This window comes from Myxine glutinosa, chromosome 12 (genome assembly GCF_964187855.1).
Source record: "Myxine glutinosa chromosome 12, kmMyxGlut1.1, whole genome shotgun sequence".
NCBI lineage: Eukaryota > Metazoa > Chordata > Myxini > Myxiniformes > Myxinidae > Myxine > Myxine glutinosa.
The window spans coordinates 21,761,985-21,783,739 of NC_136272.1; the positions used below are offsets into that span (position 1 = coordinate 21,761,985).

The 21,755-nt window shown below is 47.2% G+C and overlaps 1 protein-coding gene across 7 annotated transcripts in view; it reads left to right on the forward strand.

Annotated features, from left to right (window-relative positions):
• The window catches only part of LOC137438132 (uncharacterized), a 65,023-nt gene that overhangs the window by 20,965 nt on the left and 22,303 nt on the right, over positions 1-21,755 (forward strand). For 4 of the 7 annotated variants that reach the window (XM_068133099.2, XM_068133102.2, XM_068133100.2 and 1 more), the window contains exons 5-7: positions 8,158-8,307; positions 8,772-8,855; positions 9,647-9,826. In XM_068133099.2, coding sequence (XP_067989200.2) covers positions 8,158-8,307; positions 8,772-8,855; positions 9,647-9,826 — 414 coding nt within the window. The remainder of the gene's footprint in view (positions 1-8,157; positions 8,308-8,771; positions 8,856-9,646; positions 9,827-21,755) is intronic. The other 3 variants (XM_068133101.2, XM_078766551.1, XM_068133103.2) reach the window with 1 other exon arrangement.

Consider the following 21,755-nt stretch of genomic DNA (forward strand, 5'->3'; position numbering starts at 1 on the left):
AGTTTATTTAAAAAAAAAAAGATCCTATTCCAAGGCATACTTATTGGGAGCCTTCTGGACCATGAAGAGGATAATCCTACATAACCAGGGAATCCCCTGGGAAACCCCCAGATGCACATGTTGAAGGGAGATGCAGAGTCGGACATTTTAAGAGGAATTGAGGTAATTTATGGCTTTCAACTAGCAAATAATTGTGTGATTTAGTTATTTCACTGTTCTCAGTTCCATGTGAATCATATGCATTGAAGAATTTGATTGAAAATTGCTAACTCGTGATCATTTGCTTCTGTCTCAAATATGTATCACTTTTTTCTGAGGCTCTGTACCAGCGGGTCCAAATGTACATGAGTGCTATTTTTAAATATTTGATGTAAGATAATGAATGTAACTATTCTTTCGAACTTAAAGCTGTGAACCTGGTGCCAGCCTCATGTTTGTAAAAGGTAAATGTAATTATGTGACATTTATTAGTCCCCTACCGGTGTAGTTATGAGTTATGAGTGTAGTTATGAGTGTAGTTATGAGTGTAGTTATGGTGTAGTTATGAGTTAAGCTACCGGTTATGAGTCCCTGGTGTTGGGCTAGCGGCTAGGGTGCCGGCTTAGGATCCTAGGATCCTGGGTTCGAATCCCGGTCAATCGCTGAATTAACGCCAGGGGGGTTGACTCAGCCTGTCATCCTTCCGAGGTCGGCAAATTGAGTACCAGTTCACTGGTAATTCCCTGCTTGTCGTTAAAGGCGGCAAAAAGGGTTGGCGTCAGGAAGGGCATCCGGCCGTAAAACATTGCTTCAAAAAGGGGACCGAAAAACAACAACAACCACAGTTCCCGAAAAAGGCCAACCCCCGCTTGCGGGGAAAAATGGCCTCTAAAGGTGTTTTTTTTTTTTTTTTTATTAGTCCCCTACCGGTGTACACCGGAGGGGACTATAGGTTTGCACGCCGTCCCTCCGTCTGTCAGTCCATCAGTCTATCCGTCCGTCAGTCCGTCACGCAAAGAACAGTTTTCCGGACGTTTTTTCTAAACTCTTAAGGCTAATGATTTCATACTTGGTACATGGTTTCCTCATGATAAGTTACACGTCAAGTTCGAACTTCACGACGTTTCGAACATTTTTGACAAAGTTATGGTACTTTGAACTTTGGTAATTCTGATAATTCTGATGATCCTTAAATCAGTGCCATTTTAAGTTTTAATTTCCTTTAAAAAAGACTTTCTCTGCAATAATAGGCCCGATTGAGATCAAATTTTCACCGTAGGGGGGACTTGGTCTGCCGAATATTTTAATGGTAATTATGACGTCACAGGTCACGTGGTTCGGCCGCCATATTGTTTTTCGTGAGAACACGAAAACCCCTTTTTCTCTGCAACGGCTGAACAGATCGAGGCCAAACTTTGCAGGCCGAATCGCATACCCATGACGAACAAAAAAGTCAGCGAGCATGACATCATGCATCACATGGTTTCAGAGTTATGACGTTTTAAAGCATGAACCTTTAAAACCGAGCTCCTCCGTCATTTGTGATCCAATCGAGGGGAAACTTCACAGATCTGTTCAGCATGTCAGTCTACTAAAATGTCCTTTTGGAATTTGCGTGCGATATGGCACGTGGTTTGGCAGATATCGTTAATTAAACGAAAATATTTTTTTTAATGGATATCTCTTGTTTATTCTAGAGTTCTCCTCAAGCCGCACCGCATGCCCTCAGCCTCGTCTCGCAAACGTCAAAAGCGTGACAGCACGCGCTTTCGGGAGGGGTGGAGCCAAGCCGAGCAACATATATATATACACATCGATCATTGATCGTGAACCGGAAAATATAATAAATTACTGATATTTAGCGACTCGAAAGGTTCTTTATCAACAACTTATTTTCTCGTGCTTCTGCTGACCTATCTGCAAGTTGTATAAATCGAAGTCCCGAGTGCGAATCACAGGTGAGCCTGTCCTGAGGTAATTAGCGATTGGGAACGATTCAGAACCTGTGGGTAAATAACCCTTGGTAATTTCCCCAACAGTTTTCCGGACGACAGACTGCCGGTAGGGGACATGTATTGCAGCGCAATACTCAGAATGCTTGTTTTTAAATAGTTCACCCAGGATTCAATATGTTAAATTGATTTTCAAATTGTTAACCCAAGATATGTAACAGATAACATTTTCAGACTGGTTAAATGCATTTTTATGTTAACCGTTTTCATATAACAAGAATCAATGCAGGTATTTTAAGCTGTAATATCTCCCATGGATGAATGGTTGTATGTTGCAGGCTCACTGTGGCACTGTGAATGACAATGGAGGCTACATTTGAAAAGGATAGCAGCTTACCATGGAAGCAGGCACGCATGGACTGTATGATACATTGTTCAGATCAGGAGAAGCCTGATGATCCATTGGTATCCCCACAAGACCTGAAATCATGGAAATCTCTTATTGAGAGTTGCTCGCATTCGACAACATGGTCCCATTTTGGATTTTGCCAGAGACTTACCTGATGGTGAAATCCCCATTGTACAATACCACCGCAACTGCCGTAGCATTTTTACCATGAAGAAAGCCCTCGATTCCATCATTGCCCAAGAGCAACCCTGTGATGAAAGCCCAAAAGGCAGTTCCAAAAGGCCATCGAGATATGCCCCCAGCACATCAAGGGTATATGATGAAAAATGCATCTTCTGTCAGAAGAAAAGCAAATATATGAAGGGTCAGAGGACAAGGGAACCTCTCATACAATGTTCAGAATTACATGCTGATGCTAAAATAAAGAAGGCTGCCCTCAGACAAATGGATGAAAGGATGCTTGCTATAGTGAGCAGGGAGCTTGTAGCTGCTGAAGGGCACTACCACAGATCTTGCTATCGTGCTTATACAAGGGATGAGTCTGACATCAGCGGTGATGCTGGGGCTGAGGAACAGGTTGAAGACACTGAAGCTCGATATGATGAAGCAGAGAAGCAATCATACAATGAAATCTTCTCGTATATTAGGAATGAACTCTTTCCAAATCCAGCTGTACTGCCTATGACATATTTCACATCTAAAGTAGTGAAAAGCATGAATTCCATTGATATCGAAAAAGTCAAAGAATCTACCAAAAAGCATATTAGGTGTAAATTAGAAAGTGAATTCGAAGGGGCACTTCACATTGTTTCAGATTCTAAAGGAATGCTTCTGGTATACCCAGACAGCTTAACCATGATTGAGCTTGCTAAAATGACATTTTTTTTTTGTTTTTTTGTATACTGAATCGAGGCTCGTGAAAGAGCTAACATTTATTTCACAAACAAATCAACCAGACAAACAAAATATACAAAAAGAGGGAGCGGAAGACAAGATGGGGAGAGAAGGGGAAGCACACAACCACAACATTTGAGAGCAGGGAGAAGTGTGGGAGGGAGAGGGCTTGGGGGCAGGAGGCGTGGGAAGGGGGGGGGGGGGGGGGAGAGGTATAAAACACAAGGGGACCGAAATTAGTGGGAGTAGAAAAGATCAAGGTTTTGGATGGGGGAGGATAAGAGATGGTGGTGAACAGCTGTTTTAAAGACCTGGAGGGTGGAGTGGGATTGAAGAGAGTGAGGGAGTTTGTTCCAGAGGCGGGAGAAAAGAGGAATGAAGGAGTGAAGGTGAGCAGAAAGTCTTGATTTTGGCAGTTTAACCATAAGAGGGTTGCAGGCAGATCTTGTGCGACCTGTAGGAATATTTGGGGGACAGAGCCCAGAGAGAGCTGGGGGGGCAAGGCCAGAGAGGAGTCGGTATCAAGAGACATCGTAAGAGTGTGAGATTTATGAAGATTGAAAGACATGTTCCATTTGTTTGCCCAGTCTGTGATTTTGTCCAGGTCTGCAGAGAGTGAGGAGGCTGCAGACTGCCGATCTGAGGGATGAGGAATGGAGCGACAGAGAGTAGAGCCGTCAGCAAAGAGATAGAGAGGATTTTCAAGAGAGTCAGAGAGATCATTGATGAAGACCAGAAAAAGCACAGGGCCCAGAACACTACCTTGGGGAACTCCAGCCTGAACAGGAAGAGGAGATGAGAGAAACCCATTCAGGGCCACACGTTGACTACGACCAGAGAGGAAGTCCGCCAGCCATGCGTGGAGATTACCATGGATACCAAAGGAGGAGAGTTTGGTGAGCAGAGCGGGGTGCCAGACCGTATCGAAGGCACGTGAAATGTCAAGGGAGACGGCTCTAATTTCCTGTTTGGCGTTGAGGACCTCCATCCATTGTTGAGAAAGCAGAAGCAGCATGTCCAGAGTAGAGTGACCAGGTCTGAAACCAAATTGATGATCAGAGATCAAGCCATTGGAGAAGAGGAAAGATTTCATATCTGAAGCAATGATGGATTCCATGACTTTGCTGATAATTGGGAGAAGGCTGATTGGTCTGTAGTTGCTAGGATCTGTTTTTGCACCTTTTTTGTGCAAAGCGGTGATGTTGGCTGATTTCCAAGCAGGTGGCAGATGACCTTGAGCAAAAGAGAGGGTGAAGAGAACAGAAAGAGGGAGTGAAAGAGCGGAAGAACATGATTTTAGGACCCGTGGGCTGATGCCGTCAGGACCAGTTGCAGAATCAGAGTCGAGGGTTGACAGAAACTTTTCCACCTTGTCAGGAGGAAAGGACACAGAGTCCAGGAGCAGCTGGGTACGACTGGGTACGGTGGGTACAGAGAGGGATGGGTTTGGGACACAAGATTTAGAGGCAAACACAGAGTTGAGGCATTCAGCTTTTTCACGTGCGGAGTCAGCCGTTAAGCCGTTTGAGGTGAGGGAGGGGATGGAGGGGGAACAAACACCAGAAACAGATTTGACCAGACGCCACCAGGATTTGGAAGAGGGAGACAGATAAGAGAGTTCGGTCTTGAGAACGGTGAGATATTGTTTCCTGGGTCTCCTGAGGGTGGACACACACTTGTTTCGGGCTTTGTGAAAGGAAATGAGATTTCCTTCCGTTGGATTTGCTTTCCAGGAGACGAAAGCAAGTTGTTTCAGGGCAACAGCCTCACCACAAGATTCCGTGTACCATGGACGGGAGGAAGGGTATGACAACTGAAGACGAGATGGGATAAATCTGTGCATGAGAGAGAGCAATTTACTTTGAAAGAATTCCCAGGATGAGTTTATGTCAGAGGCGGTAGAGATGGGAGACCAGTCCAGATGATTGATGGCTGCTTGAAGACCGTGCCAGTTGGCCTGAGTGAAATGCCAGACTCGTCGACGCTGAGGAGGCTCTCTGAGAATGGTCAGAGAGATGTCCACTTTTACAAGCACATGATCAGATGAGCCGATTGGAACAGAAGAAGAGCAGCAGACATTTTCAGGGAAGTTAGTCATAACCAAATCCAGAAGAGAAGATGCTCCGTTGACTGAGATCAGGGTCGGGAAATTGACAGATTGTGTCAGTCCCAGTGAGTCGCAGAAGTCCTTTGCTGAAGAGCCATGGCTGGTGAGAGAGGTACCCACACCCAGCCAACTGGCATGGTGACAATTGAAATCACCACATATGAGGAAGAGAGAGTTGGGATGGGTAGATAGAAGTTGGTCCATATTATCAGACAGCGAGATGTAGATGGAGTCATCACTGTTTGGTGGACGGTACAACACACATATGAACAAAAGGTGGGAGCGAAGGGGAAGCCGTAGCCAAAGGTATTCCTCGGGGTGAGGTGGAGAGAGGGCAGTGGATGGCGAGTGAGGAAGAGAGTTTTTTATAAAGATAGCAACCCCACCTCCAGGACGAGGCTCAGGTCTATCATACCGGAGGAGGGAGTAACCTGGGAGAGATACCAAGGCATCAGAGACATCATGAAGGAGGAAAGTTTCTGTTAAGCAGATCACATCTGGTTTGTCAGAAGCAACCTGTATGGAGAGATCAGTCAAGTTTGAGCGAAGGCCCCGGATGTTTGAGGTCCATACCGTTAATGAAGAGGAAGGGGGAGCCTCGGGTACAGAACAGGGGGGGGGGGGGGGGGGGAGGGGTAGGGCAAGATGTGGAAGAGGAGGAAGAGGTAGGGAGAGCTGTTGAAGGTGTGTCAGAGATTTCAGAGATTTCAGAATAGCTTGGAGAAAGGGAAGAATGGGGCGGACAAAAGGTTTGATGGAGATTGGGTGAGGCACAGTGAGGTGTTATTTGAGGAGGGGGAAGAGCGAGGCAGAAGGTTGGGGGAGATGAAGGTGAAAGTTGGAAGGGGGAAGAAGCAGGGAGGATGCTTTGAGGAGGAGGGGTGAGAGGGGAGTCTAGAAGGAGAAGAGCGAGGGAGAGTCTCGGAGGGGAGGGGTGTGGGGGGAGTTTAGGAGGGAAGGGGGGATGGGGAAGATTTGGAGGGGAGGGGTGAGATTGGATTTTGAAAAGTGTACGATTTATGGGAAAAGAACATTTTTTGCAAAATGAGTTTGAGACCTTCGAGTCAAAAATACGTTTGAGGATGCTGAAGGAGGGGTGGAGTTCTGGATAGTTTAGGGAATGTAGAAAGGAGGAACTGTAAGAGATGGTATTATATATATTTTTTGGAATGAATAGATTTGGTGAGCAAGACGAAAGCATCCTTTTGTAGGAGAAGAAGAAAAAGGTGTTATAATATATGAGAGAAAATAGTTGTTCAGGGGAGAGATTATACATTTCTAACCACGTGATCGTGAACAACGTGAACGAAGAACGAACGAACAAATAAACGAATAAGCCCTGAGAAGGAAATATTTTTTTTGGTTTTTTTTTTTTGAGATATTAAACAAGGAGGTATTGGGTGGACGACTGGGACGAAACAGACAACGAAAATAATTGCAGCGCATTCGACGAATCGCTGAGAGAAAAACAAAACCACAAGGTCGGAGACGGTACGGTAACCTAAGCCTACGAGTACTAGGCCTCAGAATACTCGATACGCATTCACCGACGACTGTGTATACATGTACGAAAAATTAGCACCGAAAATTTTCCAAAAGATACGCTATAGGTACATACACCGAAAGATAGATACAGTCTCGACAAAAACACAATTGTGAAAGATCACTTAGCTTCGAAAGCGTGAGTGCATGGAACAGCTTCGAAAAGACGTGACCTCGCCGTGATCTCGCGAGATCTCCCTAAAGGCAGAGTTGAACAGGTTGAAATCTGTCAGCCCTGGAGACATCATAACAAAAGCTGCTTTGCAGATAAGAGACGACATCAAGGAGCAAAGTCCGTGATTGTGATCCATGATCATTGAAATTTCAAGAACATTGCATATTTGTGGGTACTGTGTTGGCATTCAGTTATTAAAGCTTTAACACAATAACTGGGATATTCATTTGTGACTTGTGTATCTGTTTGACTTTGTATCTGTTACAGATTTTATAAGTACATGGTTGTGAGTATCATTTGGCAGTTTGTATAAAACCCGCAGAATTATGATTACACATCTGTTGAACTTTGTTTGCTGAAAAATTTAGATATCAATCTATTAGGTTATTGGAGAAAGAAAAATAATCACTTTTCATACATTCTTGTATCCTAGATACATTGTGTAAGCCAACTGAGTTCAAATGGGGCCTGTGCATGGCACCAAAATATATTTCAGGGGAATAACACACATAATTTATAAAAATCAACAAAATTTTACATTGCAATTCTAGCATAATTTCCACATTAATAGCAAAATATATCAACTTGTGAGTGGTTGAGTGTGGAAAAGGAGACTCAAGGTATTGTATGTATTATTGTGTGCTTATTATGTTATACTAGTTCACTTGGAGGTATATTTGCATAATGAATGAAATTCATGGAGTGCGTTTTTTGGGGGTTTTACGTGCATAGGGTTGATGCATTCAAGAGGTGATATCTACCAATAAGCTACTACTCTGGGATGGCTATCATATCAAAATATGATCTACAGATATATACCAATTAAAAAATCATAGCGAGAATTTGCCCCCCCCCCAGGTGGTACCGATAAGTGAAATTTCAGGTCTGGGCCCATGGACTAATCCCCCGCGAATGTCGGGGTCTTACTGTATAGTACTAATGTGGTTTGCCCTAATGTTCTCAGATTCACGTTATTTTTGAACTTACTTGAACTGAACACCCTCCCCCCCCCCCCCCCCCCCCCTTGTGTGCTTGCATATTCACCTGGTATTTGCCCATTAAAGTGTTCATTACTGTCTACCGCTCTGTGCAAACCCAGCAGGAAAGGATTTTGTTACAGCGCCAGGATCCACGAACGGATTACGTTCCAATGAGTGGTGAGGTTGGCCGTGGATTCCGTGGCTGGGGTCGAGGCCGTGGCAAAGGTGACAGGTCTTCTCAATCGATTTTGCAGGATAAACGCTGTCAGGTAAACTGTTCCGATTTGTTTAACTTAAGGTTGTCACGAAAAGTGTTCGAAAACTGAGTGCATTCATTCAGCTGTAATGTAGATGAAAAGTGGAATAGAAAGGAAACTAAGAGGGGGCTTCAAAAGACAGCATAACTGTGTTTGAATTGTACTAAGGACCCCTGTTTTTTGGGGGTTTTTTGTGTACAGAATCGAGGCTCATGTAAGAGCTAACACATTGAACATGAAAACATACACAGACACATAAAACATACATAACTGGGATAACTGAATGTCCCTTCTCCTGATTCGTGATTCGTGATTTTCAGGTCAATACATTGCCCAAAAAAAACACTTCCTTGAACTTGGCAAAGTGGGCCGAAATGATCTTTAAAGCCGATTATTGAGGATATTGGATGTGGAAATTATATTTCTTAAATAATGCCTATTCTCTGTGGGTTTTTTTTTTTTTTTTTTTTTTTAAGGAGCGGGAAGAAAAACGAAGACTCAACATTGAGAAGATGAGTGAAGAGATGGAGCTGATCGCAGATTATGAACGTGGACAGCGGGTGAGCATTTCATTATAATACATAATGTACTTCTGTAAATAATAGTAATAAAAATATTTTAACAACTTTACAGATTCCTTTTTTTGCAGCAAAATTTGAAAGTTTTTTAAAATCTACTTAATTTTTACAGGGGCCCATAAAGTTATCCATGGACAGGGGATTAATGCACAAAGGGAGAGGCCGAAAAATAATTGCGTATGGGAAAGCATTAGAGAGACTTTTCCTTTGGTGGTGGTGGTGGTGGTCGTTGTGGTGATGAAGAAGAAAAAAAAAAAATGGTGTCCAACATGTCACGCGAGCACGGCGTGGCACTAGAGCTGTCTTGGCTCGGGTGACCTGGCAGTACTAGCTTTTTGAAGAGGCTCAAACTGGCAGCTCAATGTCTCAATTTCACTCTGGTGTTGGAACCATTCTCTACCTGCTTTAGTAACTGCTCTCACCACCTCGCACCATTATCACCAAAACAATTCTCCTGGTCACCCCCATGGTTCTCTCGGTAATCTTGTGGGACTGCTTGCGCCCCAACCCTGGCTCGGGCCGTGGCACGCTGCCACAGTGTAGTGGGCCAAAAGGCGAGCCACCATTTGGTGCTCCGTAACCAAAAGTTAGTCAAATTCCAGGATATTGCTTGATTTGAGCTCATATTATGTCTTACTGTATGAATCACAACTTTCATTAATTCATTCATCAAGTTTGCAATTACCATTTCCCTTTCAAAGCAAATTCCCAAGAAGAAGTTTGTGAACGTTCATGTAAATTGTAAAGTAATCCCCCACCTTTGCTTTTTACAGGATGGCAGGAGTGAGAAAAACCCTGTGCGGAACTTCCTGGACGATTCGTGGCGCACGGGGCCGGTACCTAGTAGAGGAGGAGATAGGAGACAGGACAGTCGCAGACATCGAACCAACTGGGGGGGTGCCGATTTTGAGCATGTCAAAATGGGCATGGACAGACAGCGAAGACAGAGGCAGGTGAGGTCGATGAACAAATGGACATAAACATGCACCAAATGTTTCGTTGGTTTTTTTTTTGTGTCTTCAATAATGTATTGTATTTATTCATAGTAGCAAATTAAAAGAAAAGCTTATCGTCTTGTGCTTTGATTATCAATTGAACTCTGTACCAGATCACACATATACGAAGCTTGAGACAAGTGAACAATATTGTCCTTTAAAGTGGATTAGAATGGTGTCATTTTCCCACTGCTAAGGGCAGAGCTACTGTAGTTATGGGCAAGACAGAATAATCACAGAAAGTGAACCTCCTTCTGGAGAATGAAGAAGCTTGCGTTATGCTGCAGAGAGAGAGAGAGAGAGAGAGAGAGAGAGAGAGAGAGAGAGAGAGAGAGAGAAGAGAAAGAAAGAGAGAGAGAGAGAGAGAGAGAGAGAGAGAGAGAGAGAGAGAGAGAGAGAAGAAAAAGAAAGAAAAAGAGAAAAAGAAAGAAAAAGAGAAAAAGAGCAGAAAAAAAAAGAAAAAAAAAAGTAAGTATATCACCTTCATCTATCAATATTGTTGAAATGAAGATCAAATAGCTGTATGTTGAAAAAGTCAAAACTTTACATGGGGTGTACTTACTTTTTCACGTGACTATGTATATATATATATATTGTTGGGGTTTTGAGAACCCTGCACTGTGTAAAGTGTTGTAAATATACCCCTTTGTAAATAATTCTTTGTGTAAATACCTCCATTCATTGTCAAGATCAAAGGTCGTCCCCTAGTTAGTCCACATCGCAACACGTAGCCAACCATAGGCCCTCTTCATAGTTTTTTTTTTTTTTTTTTGTTTTGTATACAAGATCGAGGCTCGTGAAAGAGCGAACATTAATCACACAGAAAGACAAACCGACACATAAAACATATAACATCGGGAGCGGTAGACAAGATGGGGAGAGAGGGGGAAGGACACAAACACAACATTTGAGAGCAGGGACCGAGAGACATGGAGACATCGAGAGATCTGAGAGAGGGCGAGGGCTTTGGGGGGGGGGGGCATGGGGGGGGCATGGGAAGGGGGCGGTGGGAGAGGTATAAAACATATGGACACTGCCAGGACTTCCAGGAAAGAAGTTGGAATTTCAAACAAGGTGGATCTGGGGTGAATTAGCGTGGGTAGAAAAGATCAAGGTTTTGGATGGGGGAAGATAAGAGATGGTGGTGAACAGCTGTTTTAAAGACCTGGAGGGAGGAGTGGGATTGAAGGGAGTGAGGGAGTTTGTTCCAGAGGCGGGAGAAAAGAGGAATGAAAGAGTGAAGGTGAGCAGAGAGCCGAGATTTCGGCAGTTTAACCATCAGAGGGTTGCTGGCAGATCTTGTGCGACCTGTAGGAATATTTGGGGGACAGAGCACAGAGAGAGCTGGGGGTGCAAGGCCGGAGAGGAGTCGGTAGAAGACAGAAAGACCACCTACCTGCCTGCGGTGAGTGAGTGAAAGGCCCTCAGAGATAGCTTCATCGCGGGAGATTCCAATAATTCTGAAAGCTTTGGTTTCAACAGCGTGAAGCCGAGCTAGGTGTGAGGCAGGAGCACCGGCCCATAGGGGAGAACAGTATTCCATTGAGCTGCGGATGAAAGCCTTGTATGTGGTGAGGAGCTCAGGTGTGCCGAGGAAGGACTTCGCACGACGGAGGATGCCCAGTCAGCGACTGGCTTTGGAGGCCAGCTTGGAAATGTGGTTTTCCCAAGAAAGATCATGGCAGATAGTGAGACCCAAAATCTTGAGCGACAGAACTTCTTGGAGAGGATTGTTGAGAAAGTAGATGGGAGGGTTGTCCAGTCGATCTTTTCGGAGAGACATAGTAAGAGTGTGAGATTTGTCAGGATTGAAAGACATGTTCCACTTGTTTGACCAGTCTGTGATTTTGTCCAGGTCTTCAGAGAGTGAGGAGGCAGCAGACTGCCGATCTGAGGGAAGAGGAATGGAGCGGCAGAGAGTGGAGTCATCAGCAAAGAGATAGAGAGGATTTTCGAGAGAGTCAGAGAGATCATTGATGAAGACCAGAAAAAGCACGGGGCCCAGAACACTGCCTTGGGGAACTCCAGCCTGAACAGGAAGAGGAGATGAGAGAAACCCATTCAGGGCCACACGTTGACGACGACTAGAGAGGAAGTCCGCCAGCCATGCGTGGAGATTTCCATGGATACCAAAGGAGGAGAGTTTGGTGAGCAGAGCGGGGTGCCAGACCGTGTCGAAGGCACGTGATATGTCGAGGGAGACAGCTCTAATTTCCTGTTTGGCATTGAGGACCTCCATCCATTGTTGAGACAGCAGAAGCAGCATGTCCAGAGTAGAGTGACCTGGTCTGAAACCAAATTGATGATCAGAGATCAAGCCATTGGAGAAGAGGAAAGATTTCATATCCGAAGCAATGATGGATTCCATGACTTTGCTGATAATTGGGAGAAGGCTGATTGGTCTGTAGTTGCTAGGATCTGTTTTTGCACCTTTTTTGTGCAAAGCGGTGATGTTGGCTGATTTCCAAGCAGATGGCAGTTGACCTTGAGCAAAAGAGAGGGTGAAGAGAACAGAGAGAGGGTGAGATAGAGCAGCAGAGCAGGATTTTAGGACCCGTGGGCTGATGCCGTCGGGTCCAGTTGCAGAATCAGAGTCGAGGGTTGACAGAAACTTTTCCACCTTGTCAGGAGGAAAGGACACGGAGTCCAGGAACAGCAGGGTACGACTGGGTATGGTGGGTACAGAGAGGGATGGGTTTGGGACACAAGATTTAGAGGCAAACACAGAGTTGAGGCATTCAGCTTTTTCACGTGCGGAGTCAGCTGTGTAGCCGTTTGAGGTAAGGGAGGGGATGGAGGGGGAACAAACACCAGAAACGGATTTGACCAGACGCCACCAGGATTTGGAAGAGGGAGACAGATAAGAGAGTTCGGTCTTGAGAACGGAGAGATATTGTTTCCTGGCTCTCCTGAGGGTGGACACACACTTGTTTCGGGCTTTGTGAAAGGAAATGAGATTTCCTTCCGTTGGATTTGCTTTCCAGGAGACGAAGGCAAGTTGTTTCTGGGCAACAGCCTCACCACAAGATTCCGTGTACCATGGACGGGAGGAAGGGTATGACAACTGAAGACGAGATGGGATAAATCTGTGCATGAGAGAGAGCAATTTACTTTGGAAGAATTCCCAGGATGAGTTGATGTCAGAGGTGGTAGAGATGGGAGACCAGTCCAGATGATTGATGGCTGCTTGAAGACCGTGCCAGTTGGCCTGAGTGAAATGCCAGACTCGTCGACGCTGAGCAGGCTCTCTGAGGATGGTCAGAGAGATGTCCACTTTAACAAGGACATGATCAGATGATCCGATCGGAGCAGAAGAAGAGCAGCAGACATTTTCAGGGAAGTTAGTCATAACCAAGTCCAGAAGAGAAGATGTTCCGTTGACTGAGATCCGGGTCGGGAAATTGACAGATTGTGTCAGTCCCAGTGAGTCGCAGAAGTCCTTTGCTGAGGAGCCATGGCTGGTGAGAGAGGTACCCACACCCAGCCAACTGGCATGATGACAGTTGAAATCACCACATATGAGGAAGAGAGAGTTGGGATGAGTAGATAGAAGTTGGTCCATATCATCAGACAGCGAGATGTAGATGGAGTCATCACTGTTTGGTGGACGGTACAACACACATATGAACAAGAGGTGGGAGCGAAGGGGAAGCCGTAGCCAGAGGTATTCCTGGGGGTGAGGTGGAGAGAGTGCAGTGCAGGGCGAGTGAGGAAGAGAGTTTTTGATAAAGATAGCAACCCCGCCTCCAGGACGAGGCTCAGGTCTATCATACCGGAGGAGGGAGTAGCCCGGGAGAGATACTATGGAATCAGAGACATCATAAAGGAGGAAAGTTTCTGTTAAGCAGATCACGTCTGGTTTGACAGAAGCAACCTGTATGGAGAGATCAGTTAAGTTTGAACGAAGGCCCCGGATGTTTGAGGTCCATACCGTTGATGAAGAGGAAGGGGGAGCATCGGATACAGAACAGGGGGGAGGAGGGGTAGGGTAAGATGTGGAAGAGGTGGAAGAGGTAGGGAGAGCTGTTGAAGGTGTGTCAGAGATTTCAGAATAGCTCGGAGAAAGGGAAGGATGGGGCGGACAAAAGGTTTGATGGTGATTGGGTGAGCCACAATGAGGTGTTATTTGAGGAGGGGGAAGAGCGAGGCAGAAGGTTGGGGGAGATGGAGGTGAGAGTTTGAAGGGGGAAGAAGCGGGGAGGACGCTTTGAGGAGGGGGAGTGAGAGGGGGGAAATTGAGAAGCAATGAGGGTGGGGAGATTTGAAGGGGAGGGGTGAGGGGGGAGTTTGGGAGGGAAGGGACAAGGGGAGGGATTTGAAAGGGATGGGATATGGGGGAGATTTGGAGGGGAGGGGTGAGGCAGGAGTCTAGGAGGGGAGGGGCGAGGGGGCGTCTTGGCGGGGAGGGGTGAGGGGGTAGTTTAGGAGGGAGGGGGCAAGGGGGGAGATTTGAAAGGGATGGGTGATGGGGAAGATTTGGAGGGGAGGGGTGATGGGGAAGATTTGGAGGGGAGGGGTTATGGGGAAGATTTGGAGGGGAGGGGTGAGATTGGATTTTTGAAAGTGTACGATTTATGGGAAACGAACATTTATTGCAAAATGAGTTTCTTGTGACCTTCGAGTTAAAAATACGTTTAAGGACGCTGGATGGAGGATGGAGTGCAGGAGAGTTTAGGGAATGTAGAAAAAAGGCACTATAGGAGATGGATATTTTTTTTGGGATGAATTGATTTGGTGAGCAAGTCGAAAGCAGCCTTTTAAAGAAGAAGAAGAAAAAGGTGTTATAAAATATGACGGAATACATAACTTGAGGGGAAAGTGTAAACATTGAAGGTTAATGAGTGAAAACTATCTGGGGAAATGGGGGAGAAACACGTGGTCGAAGAACGAACGAACGAATAAGAATGAATAAACGAATGAGAACAGAGAAGGAAAAATTTTTTTTTTTTTTTGAGTTGAGATTTACACAAGGAAGTAGGCTATGGGTGAAAAGACTGGGAATACAGAGAACGAAAGTTATTGGATCACAAACGACGGACCACTGAGAGAAAAACAAAGCCTCAAGGTTGTACAGTGCACACTGTACAAGGCCTCAAGACACGACACGAATTAACACGATTTTCAATACAGGTATGAAAGATTTGCACCGAAAAATCTTCGTCGGGACACAATATACGTACAACACCATAAATAAATACAGTTTTAACGAAAATACAAATGGGAACAATCACTTAACTTCGATTTCAAATCGTTCGCGACGCGGCAAAGGCCTTGCTCGCGACACGGCAAACAGACGATCAATTTATGAAAGATAAACACCGAGAAACAACCAAAGTTGCACACAATAACTTCACACACCGAAAGATAAATACAGTTTCGACAAAATACAATTGTGAACAGACTTAACTTCGAAAAACGTGGAGACCGTGTGGTGCTTCGAAAATCCCTCCCACCGTCTCCGAGATCTCGCGAGACCTCCGAGTTATTTCATTATTATGTGTTTCAGGTAAGGCTGTGTTTCCAATAGTTTGACTCTACGTTGCATTAATCAAATAAGATAGGCCCCTTTCAACTCCCCAATCGCCTCACCCACGTCTCCGCAAAGTAACAGTAAGGCGGCGTTCGTCGCCGTTGCATTGGGCTGTTTTTGTTGGCACCACGCCGCCATTGCCCATGTGCTCATCTCGGAGAAGAAGGGGGGAGGAGCCACCAAATCACGGCCGTGGCACGCGGTGAGCGACCCGGTAGGCGTGCCCTCGCAGCCCGCGGCTTGATACGGCTGACACCAATATAAACGCAAAGCGAAGCCTTTTTACCAGTTGGAGTTGGAGTTGGAAGAGAGTTGGAACCAAGAAGGCAGAGAGAGAGAGACGAAGCTGCGCGGAGCTCTGATACGCTGCTTCAAACAGCCCCTGCCGTGTGAAACAGAATACGTGGAGCTGCTCGCTTCCAGCCCGGAGCGTGGAGCTGGAGCGGACCTCCTTGCTGTACCCTGCCAAACCTTCCAGCCCTGTTGTCCCACCTGGACCACCTCCTCCAGTGATTCCTGCCTGCTCTTCCCTTGTCGTGTAAGTCCGTTGTCTGTCCTGTGTGTCTGGTGTTCAATAATTAAGACTGTTTAAGGCTGCCCTGTGTATCTTCTTCTTCTTCTTCTTCTTCTTCTTCTTCTTCACTGTATATTACTTTTGTGGCTCTTCCTTTGGTTTGTTGTAAATAATTAATAAATGTCTGTTATTTCTTACCCTTTTGGTTTCATTCTTCCCCAATCGCTTTAGTCTTTTCCTGATTGAATACCTGTGGCACGATTTGGCCAACGCTCGGAATCGGGTTTAGTCGCTTGATAACGGCTCGAACCGCAGATTGCTAAACCGCTCGGCAAATACCATCTTGTCCGTGGTTCGAGCGGTATTGGTCTCCCTGTTCTGCGGAGGGATTGGTGAAGGTATTCGCGACAACACCTTGACCAATAACCCTGATCAATCCCACCCCGCAGAAGAGCGTAACAAGTACCAGGACCGGTCAGACGGCCAGCTTAACAGGACAAGGGGATTAACCCCCCCCCCCTTGCTAACGGGAGTGCCGTCCCCCGGATCCGTAACAATTGGTGTCGGGTAGTGGGATTTGAGGCCCGAACCAAATTTTTTTAATCCATCAAAAAATTTGGTCGAAATTACGAGCGGCCGAAATTTTGGTTAACATCCTAAATTGAAGTCGTGCCATGGATGATCAAGGCGATTGGATGCCGGTAGGGGAGGTAGAAGAAGGGTTAGAGGCAACCCAGGACCCCAGGGAGGAATTGAGAGAGGGAGAGGAGGAAAGCAATGAGGATGCGGTAGAGGGGGTTTCAGGCGCACAAGATGGCGGCGACACACACGAGGTTAGAGGGGCACAAAATGGTGCCTCGCACATGGCGGCAAGAACCGAGCCCACGGTGCCAGCTGGGTGGGACTTGTATTTGCTCATAGAGCAACTACGAGCGTCTATAGAAATGCAGAGGGACGAGGCAAGGGGTACCAGTGAGCGATTGGGAGGCCAAATTGGAGCAATGAGGGACGAAGCGAGGGGTACCAGTAACCAAATTGGGGAATTGAGACATGACATGGGAAGCCAAATAGGGGGGCTCGAAGGCAAAATAGGGGGGCTCGAAGGCAAAATAGGGGGGCTCAAAGGCAAATTGGGAGGAGTAGGAAACAAGTTAGGAAGCAAATTGGAGGGATTCGGAAGCAGATTAGGGGACAAACTGGGGGGCATAATTGGCCAAGCCAAAGAAATTAATGAGGGGTTGGCGAGGGGGCAAGCCACGTATGAGGAGAAGGAATTGGAGAGGGAGGTTAACCGCAGGTTGGGCGAGGAGGTCGCGGGAGTACGCGACGAGGTAAAGCGGGTTGAGAAGCGCGGGTTGAGCGAGGTGGAGCAAAGCACAGGTAACTGGACCGGGGTAGAAATCGCGACCCGGGGTATGGGGAAGCCGGCGACCGCTGAGGTAGAAGAGGGAATTTTAATAAAGCCAGCGGTCGTCGAGGTGAATAAGGAAAAAGAAATAGTTGAAATTGCGATTGGAGAGACGGACTTGGTAGAGCAACAGCAGGAGGAAAAGATGAAAAATGTGCAAAGTCCGTGCTCGCATCACGATGCCGTGCTTAATCCTTATAAAGATTTGCAGGTGTTGGAGCTAGGAGGAAGAAGAACCCCCAAGGTGAGACGGGCTGTGTATGGTGCGAAAAGGTTTTTCGGAAAAGTGTTTGGCACGAGAGGGTTTGTCGCGCGATTGGGGTCGACATGGCACCCGGGCATTTGTGGGAGGTCCGTGTTGCGTGGTGTGAGAAAGAATGGCGCGCGTGTAAGAAAAAAGTGTGCGTCGAAGAGTGAGTGTGTTAGAGTGTGGAAGTGAGAATGAATGCGACACAGAGAGTGAGAGCGATACGGAGTTTACGTGCGAGGGTGAGAGTGACCCGGAGAGTGAGTTGGTGGTGGAGCGCATGATTGGGTGGGCGACGACGGACTGCACACCCATGGGTAGGTGTGCGCTGGACGGGGGTGCGAGAGAGCGCACACCCGTGAGTGTTAGGAAGTACGTAACGGGGGTGAGTGCACGCAAGGAGTGCGTGGAAGGAAGGTGTGCCGCAGATAGGTGTGTAATGGAGTGTGCGAACAGCGGGTGTGTGATAGAGTGTGCGAATGGTGGAATGGGTGTGCGAGTAGAATGCATGGGATGCACGAGAGGCGCTGAGACGCCGAGATGGGCGAGTGGAAGATGGAACGCGTGGTGTGAGAATGCAAAGAAGGCGTCGACGTTAAACGGGATAGCCGTTAGACCGATGCTTAACCGATGCGAGCTCTCGGTCCGTGCCAGGCTGTGGGTATTGCGGGAGCTGGCGGGGATCGGTGCAGCGTCGCTTCTCTTCGGAGCGCCGTGCACGATCCGGGTCGGGCCCCGCCCGGCACGGTCCAGTCCGGGCTTTGCTGGGCAAGGCGACCGGTCCAGTTTGAGGGAAGGTAGGAGGGATCGGAACGGCGCCCCCTTGTGGTGGCGGCGTTCCACCCGGGCAAGGTTGGCCCACCGCGCATGGGAGCGAAAGGCCCTGCGTAGGGATGGTGCTTTAAACCTTGGCCCAACCAAACCTCCTCCCCTGAACCGAATGCCGGACGGACCCAACCTGCAGGCGACCAAACCACCCGAATTCATTGCTCGGCTTTGCGAAGCCGAGTTTTAACGATGTAACGATGCACCGAGAGGCTCAAGTGAGTGGACATGTGATGATTGTGATGGTGATAGCAGCAGTGAAATTTGATTGGCAAAATTTGATGGGTAAATTGATTGGCAGATGTGATTGGCGAAATTGGATGGGCGAATTTGGTTGAAATTTGATGCCTTTGATTGTCGAATGGTATATGGGTAAAGGGATGGTAACTCTACCATCCCTCCCAACCCCCGGGCACATGAGCAATAGTTATGGGGTTTTGGCAGTGTAAGTTCGCCGAGGGCGGGTTAGGATAAATGTATAGGGAAATAGCTGACGATAGGTAACTGAGATTTAAGTAGTGACAATGACATTGTACAAGTAGTGGGGGACGTAGAATAGATTAGTGGATGATAAGGACGTGGTATGTGCAATAGTGTAAGGGATGACTGGGGATGCACTAAGTTAGAACGGCACCAGCTAGTTAGATGATGCTGTGTGTGTGAGGATCTTTGTGGTGAGCAAATGAGGAATTGGTTGAGAATGGCCGTGTGTGTGAGGATCTTGGTGCTGAGCAAATGAGGAATTGTTTGAGAATGGCCGTGTGTGTGAGGATCTTTGTAGTGAGCAAATTAGGAATTGGTTGAGAATGGCCGTGTGTGTGAGAATCTTGGTGTTGAGCAAATGAGGCAATGCTAGTGAATGGTGCAGTGTGTGTGAAGGAGGTGATGGAGCAGCGTATGGTGAAAAGTGTGATTGTGAGTTGTATTGAGCGAATGGTCCCGGAGGAAGGAGGGTGCAGGGAGCACCAGGTGTGACGGAACAGGTGTGCAAGTGAACAGGTGTATGGAGAATGGTTGAATGGAATAACTGGTCTGGAGTAAATGGAGTATGGAATGGATGGTGTGGAGTGAGTATACTGGAAAATGTGGAGTGGAAGTGCATGGTGCGAAGGTGTGATTGGGGGAGAGGTGGACCCCTTTCACGAATACCCGGGGAGGGTAGTTGAAGAGTAGGTAGAGGGTGTAGGTAAATTGTGGTGGATATTGGCATCTGTGGTGCGTGTGGTAGAATGGTGGTTGGATGGGTGCATTAGTGAAGTGGAAATGGCTGGGCGTGTGGCCTGTTAGTGTGTATGGTTAAATTGGCACTCCGCCACTGTGAGGATGTCGGCCAGGTGAGGCCGCAGGTGGGCTCTGGGAGCCGGTGGAGTTGTGAATGGGGCCCGAGGATCCGGAGGACGGACCCGGGTAGCCCAGTTCCAGAGAGGGCACCGAGTGGGGAGAGCGCCAGAGGGCCTTCCCCAAGTAGATAGGTTAGGGAAGGAGCAGGTAAGCTTGGAGGCAACTGCAGTGGCGGAGGTGTGCAGGTGAGCGGACCTGCTGGGAGCGCCACACGACCCAGTCCTGAAATTGTGCAAAGGCACAGGGAGTTGAATCGGGGGAGTGAGACCCCAAATTGGTGAGCATCACAGTTTGGTCAATGGGAGTTCGGTTTTTAGAACCGCATAGAGTAAAGTGGCCAATGGTTTTGCAGGGAAAGACCCCGGGTAGAGTAAAAGTGGTAAAGTCATTTAGAGGATAGGATTGAAATCTCCTCGCACCATCTACATCCACTCACCTGAGGTGACGACAGGACTCCACGCCACACCATGGTTTGGTTCTTTTTGTGCAAATGTTTTGGGGAAGTAAGACGCATCATGACATTGTGTTGTCTTCCATCCCTTCCTCCTTAAGAGGGATTGATGATGAATTGGGTGATGGCAAATTTGGTTAGAAATTGGGATTGTGGATGAATTTGGTATTAGGGGAGATATGGGGAGGACGAGACGTAGTGACGAATTTGTAAATGAGTAAATTTGGTAAATATGGGGTACGGGGCAAAGGTAGATTAGGTGACCGGGGGGGGGGGGGGGGGGGTGACGTACAATAGGGACGAGCTTTCTCCGCTCGCTCTCCGTGCGCACCTCACCTCTGCATTGCCTTGTTCTAATGTGTACCCTTGCGCCCGTACCCATCGCTGACTCTGCTTTGTCCTCCTTCCCCACTCATGGACCGCGTGCTCTCTGAGCACTGAGGAAAGCGTGCGGGAGCCGCATCTGTGTGCCCGAGCCGCCGCTGCCAGCTGCCTGGACCGATGCACCACTTTATGGACCGCACGACTTGCGGCATAGCACCACCTTATGGACCACACGTTTGTGGCTAAGCACCACACCCATATGGACCCCACGTGTGGGGCCTGGCCCCTCTGCTGGGACCGGCCAGGATGGCCAGGGAAGAGTTGGCTTGCGGACCACGGCGAGGTGGCCCCTTTTGCCCTACAGGTGAACCACCCATAGTTGGCCCCTATGGGCCCCAAATAAAAATTGACATGTTTTGTGCTTTTTTATTATTATGTGCAAATAGGCAGCAAGCCACAAGAAGGACAACATCAGGAAGAAACATCGGCCAGCAGAGGGAGCAGCAACAAGAACCGGACAACCGTTTGTTGCTTGTTATTTGAAGTGTGTGTGCAATGTGCACTGGATGGTGCTTGATGGTGCTTGCTTTGGTGCTTTTTGGTGTTTTTGGTGCTTGCATGCTCGGGGATGCATTGCAATATCAATTCTGCATCCCCGGGCATGTGAGGGTGGTGTATCGGTACAGTGCATGCTTTTCCTCCCTCCCGCAGGATTCTTTTTGTTTCCCAAAATGACAGGTCCTGGGCTTGCCATGTAAATACACATAGTGTCTTGTAAATAATGCTCCCCACCGTAAATGTGTAGTTTGAAAATAATTCCGCAATTCGGTTATTCTGTGGGTGTGAATCTGTTAGGTAGGATGCAACGTAGCAGGGGGACATACTTAATTGTGTTTTAAAACTGTCGCACTCAAGGGTGAGGTTAATCGTAGAGGGCTATCACACCTGAGTGTCACATTAAGTTAAAGTTTTTTTCGGCCCGGGACGTGCCTGGAGGAATGAGGGTACTGTGTTGGGGTTTTGAGAACCCTGCACTGTGTAAAGTGTTGTAAATATACCACTTTGTAAATAATTCTTTGTGTAAATACCTCCATTCATTGTCGAGATCAAAGGTCGTCCCCTAGTTAGTCCACATCGCAACATGTAGCGAACCATCGGCCCTCTTTTTTTTCTTTTTTTCTTTTTTGTATACAAGATCGAGGCTCGTGAAAGAGCGAACATTAATCACACAGAAAGACAAACAGACA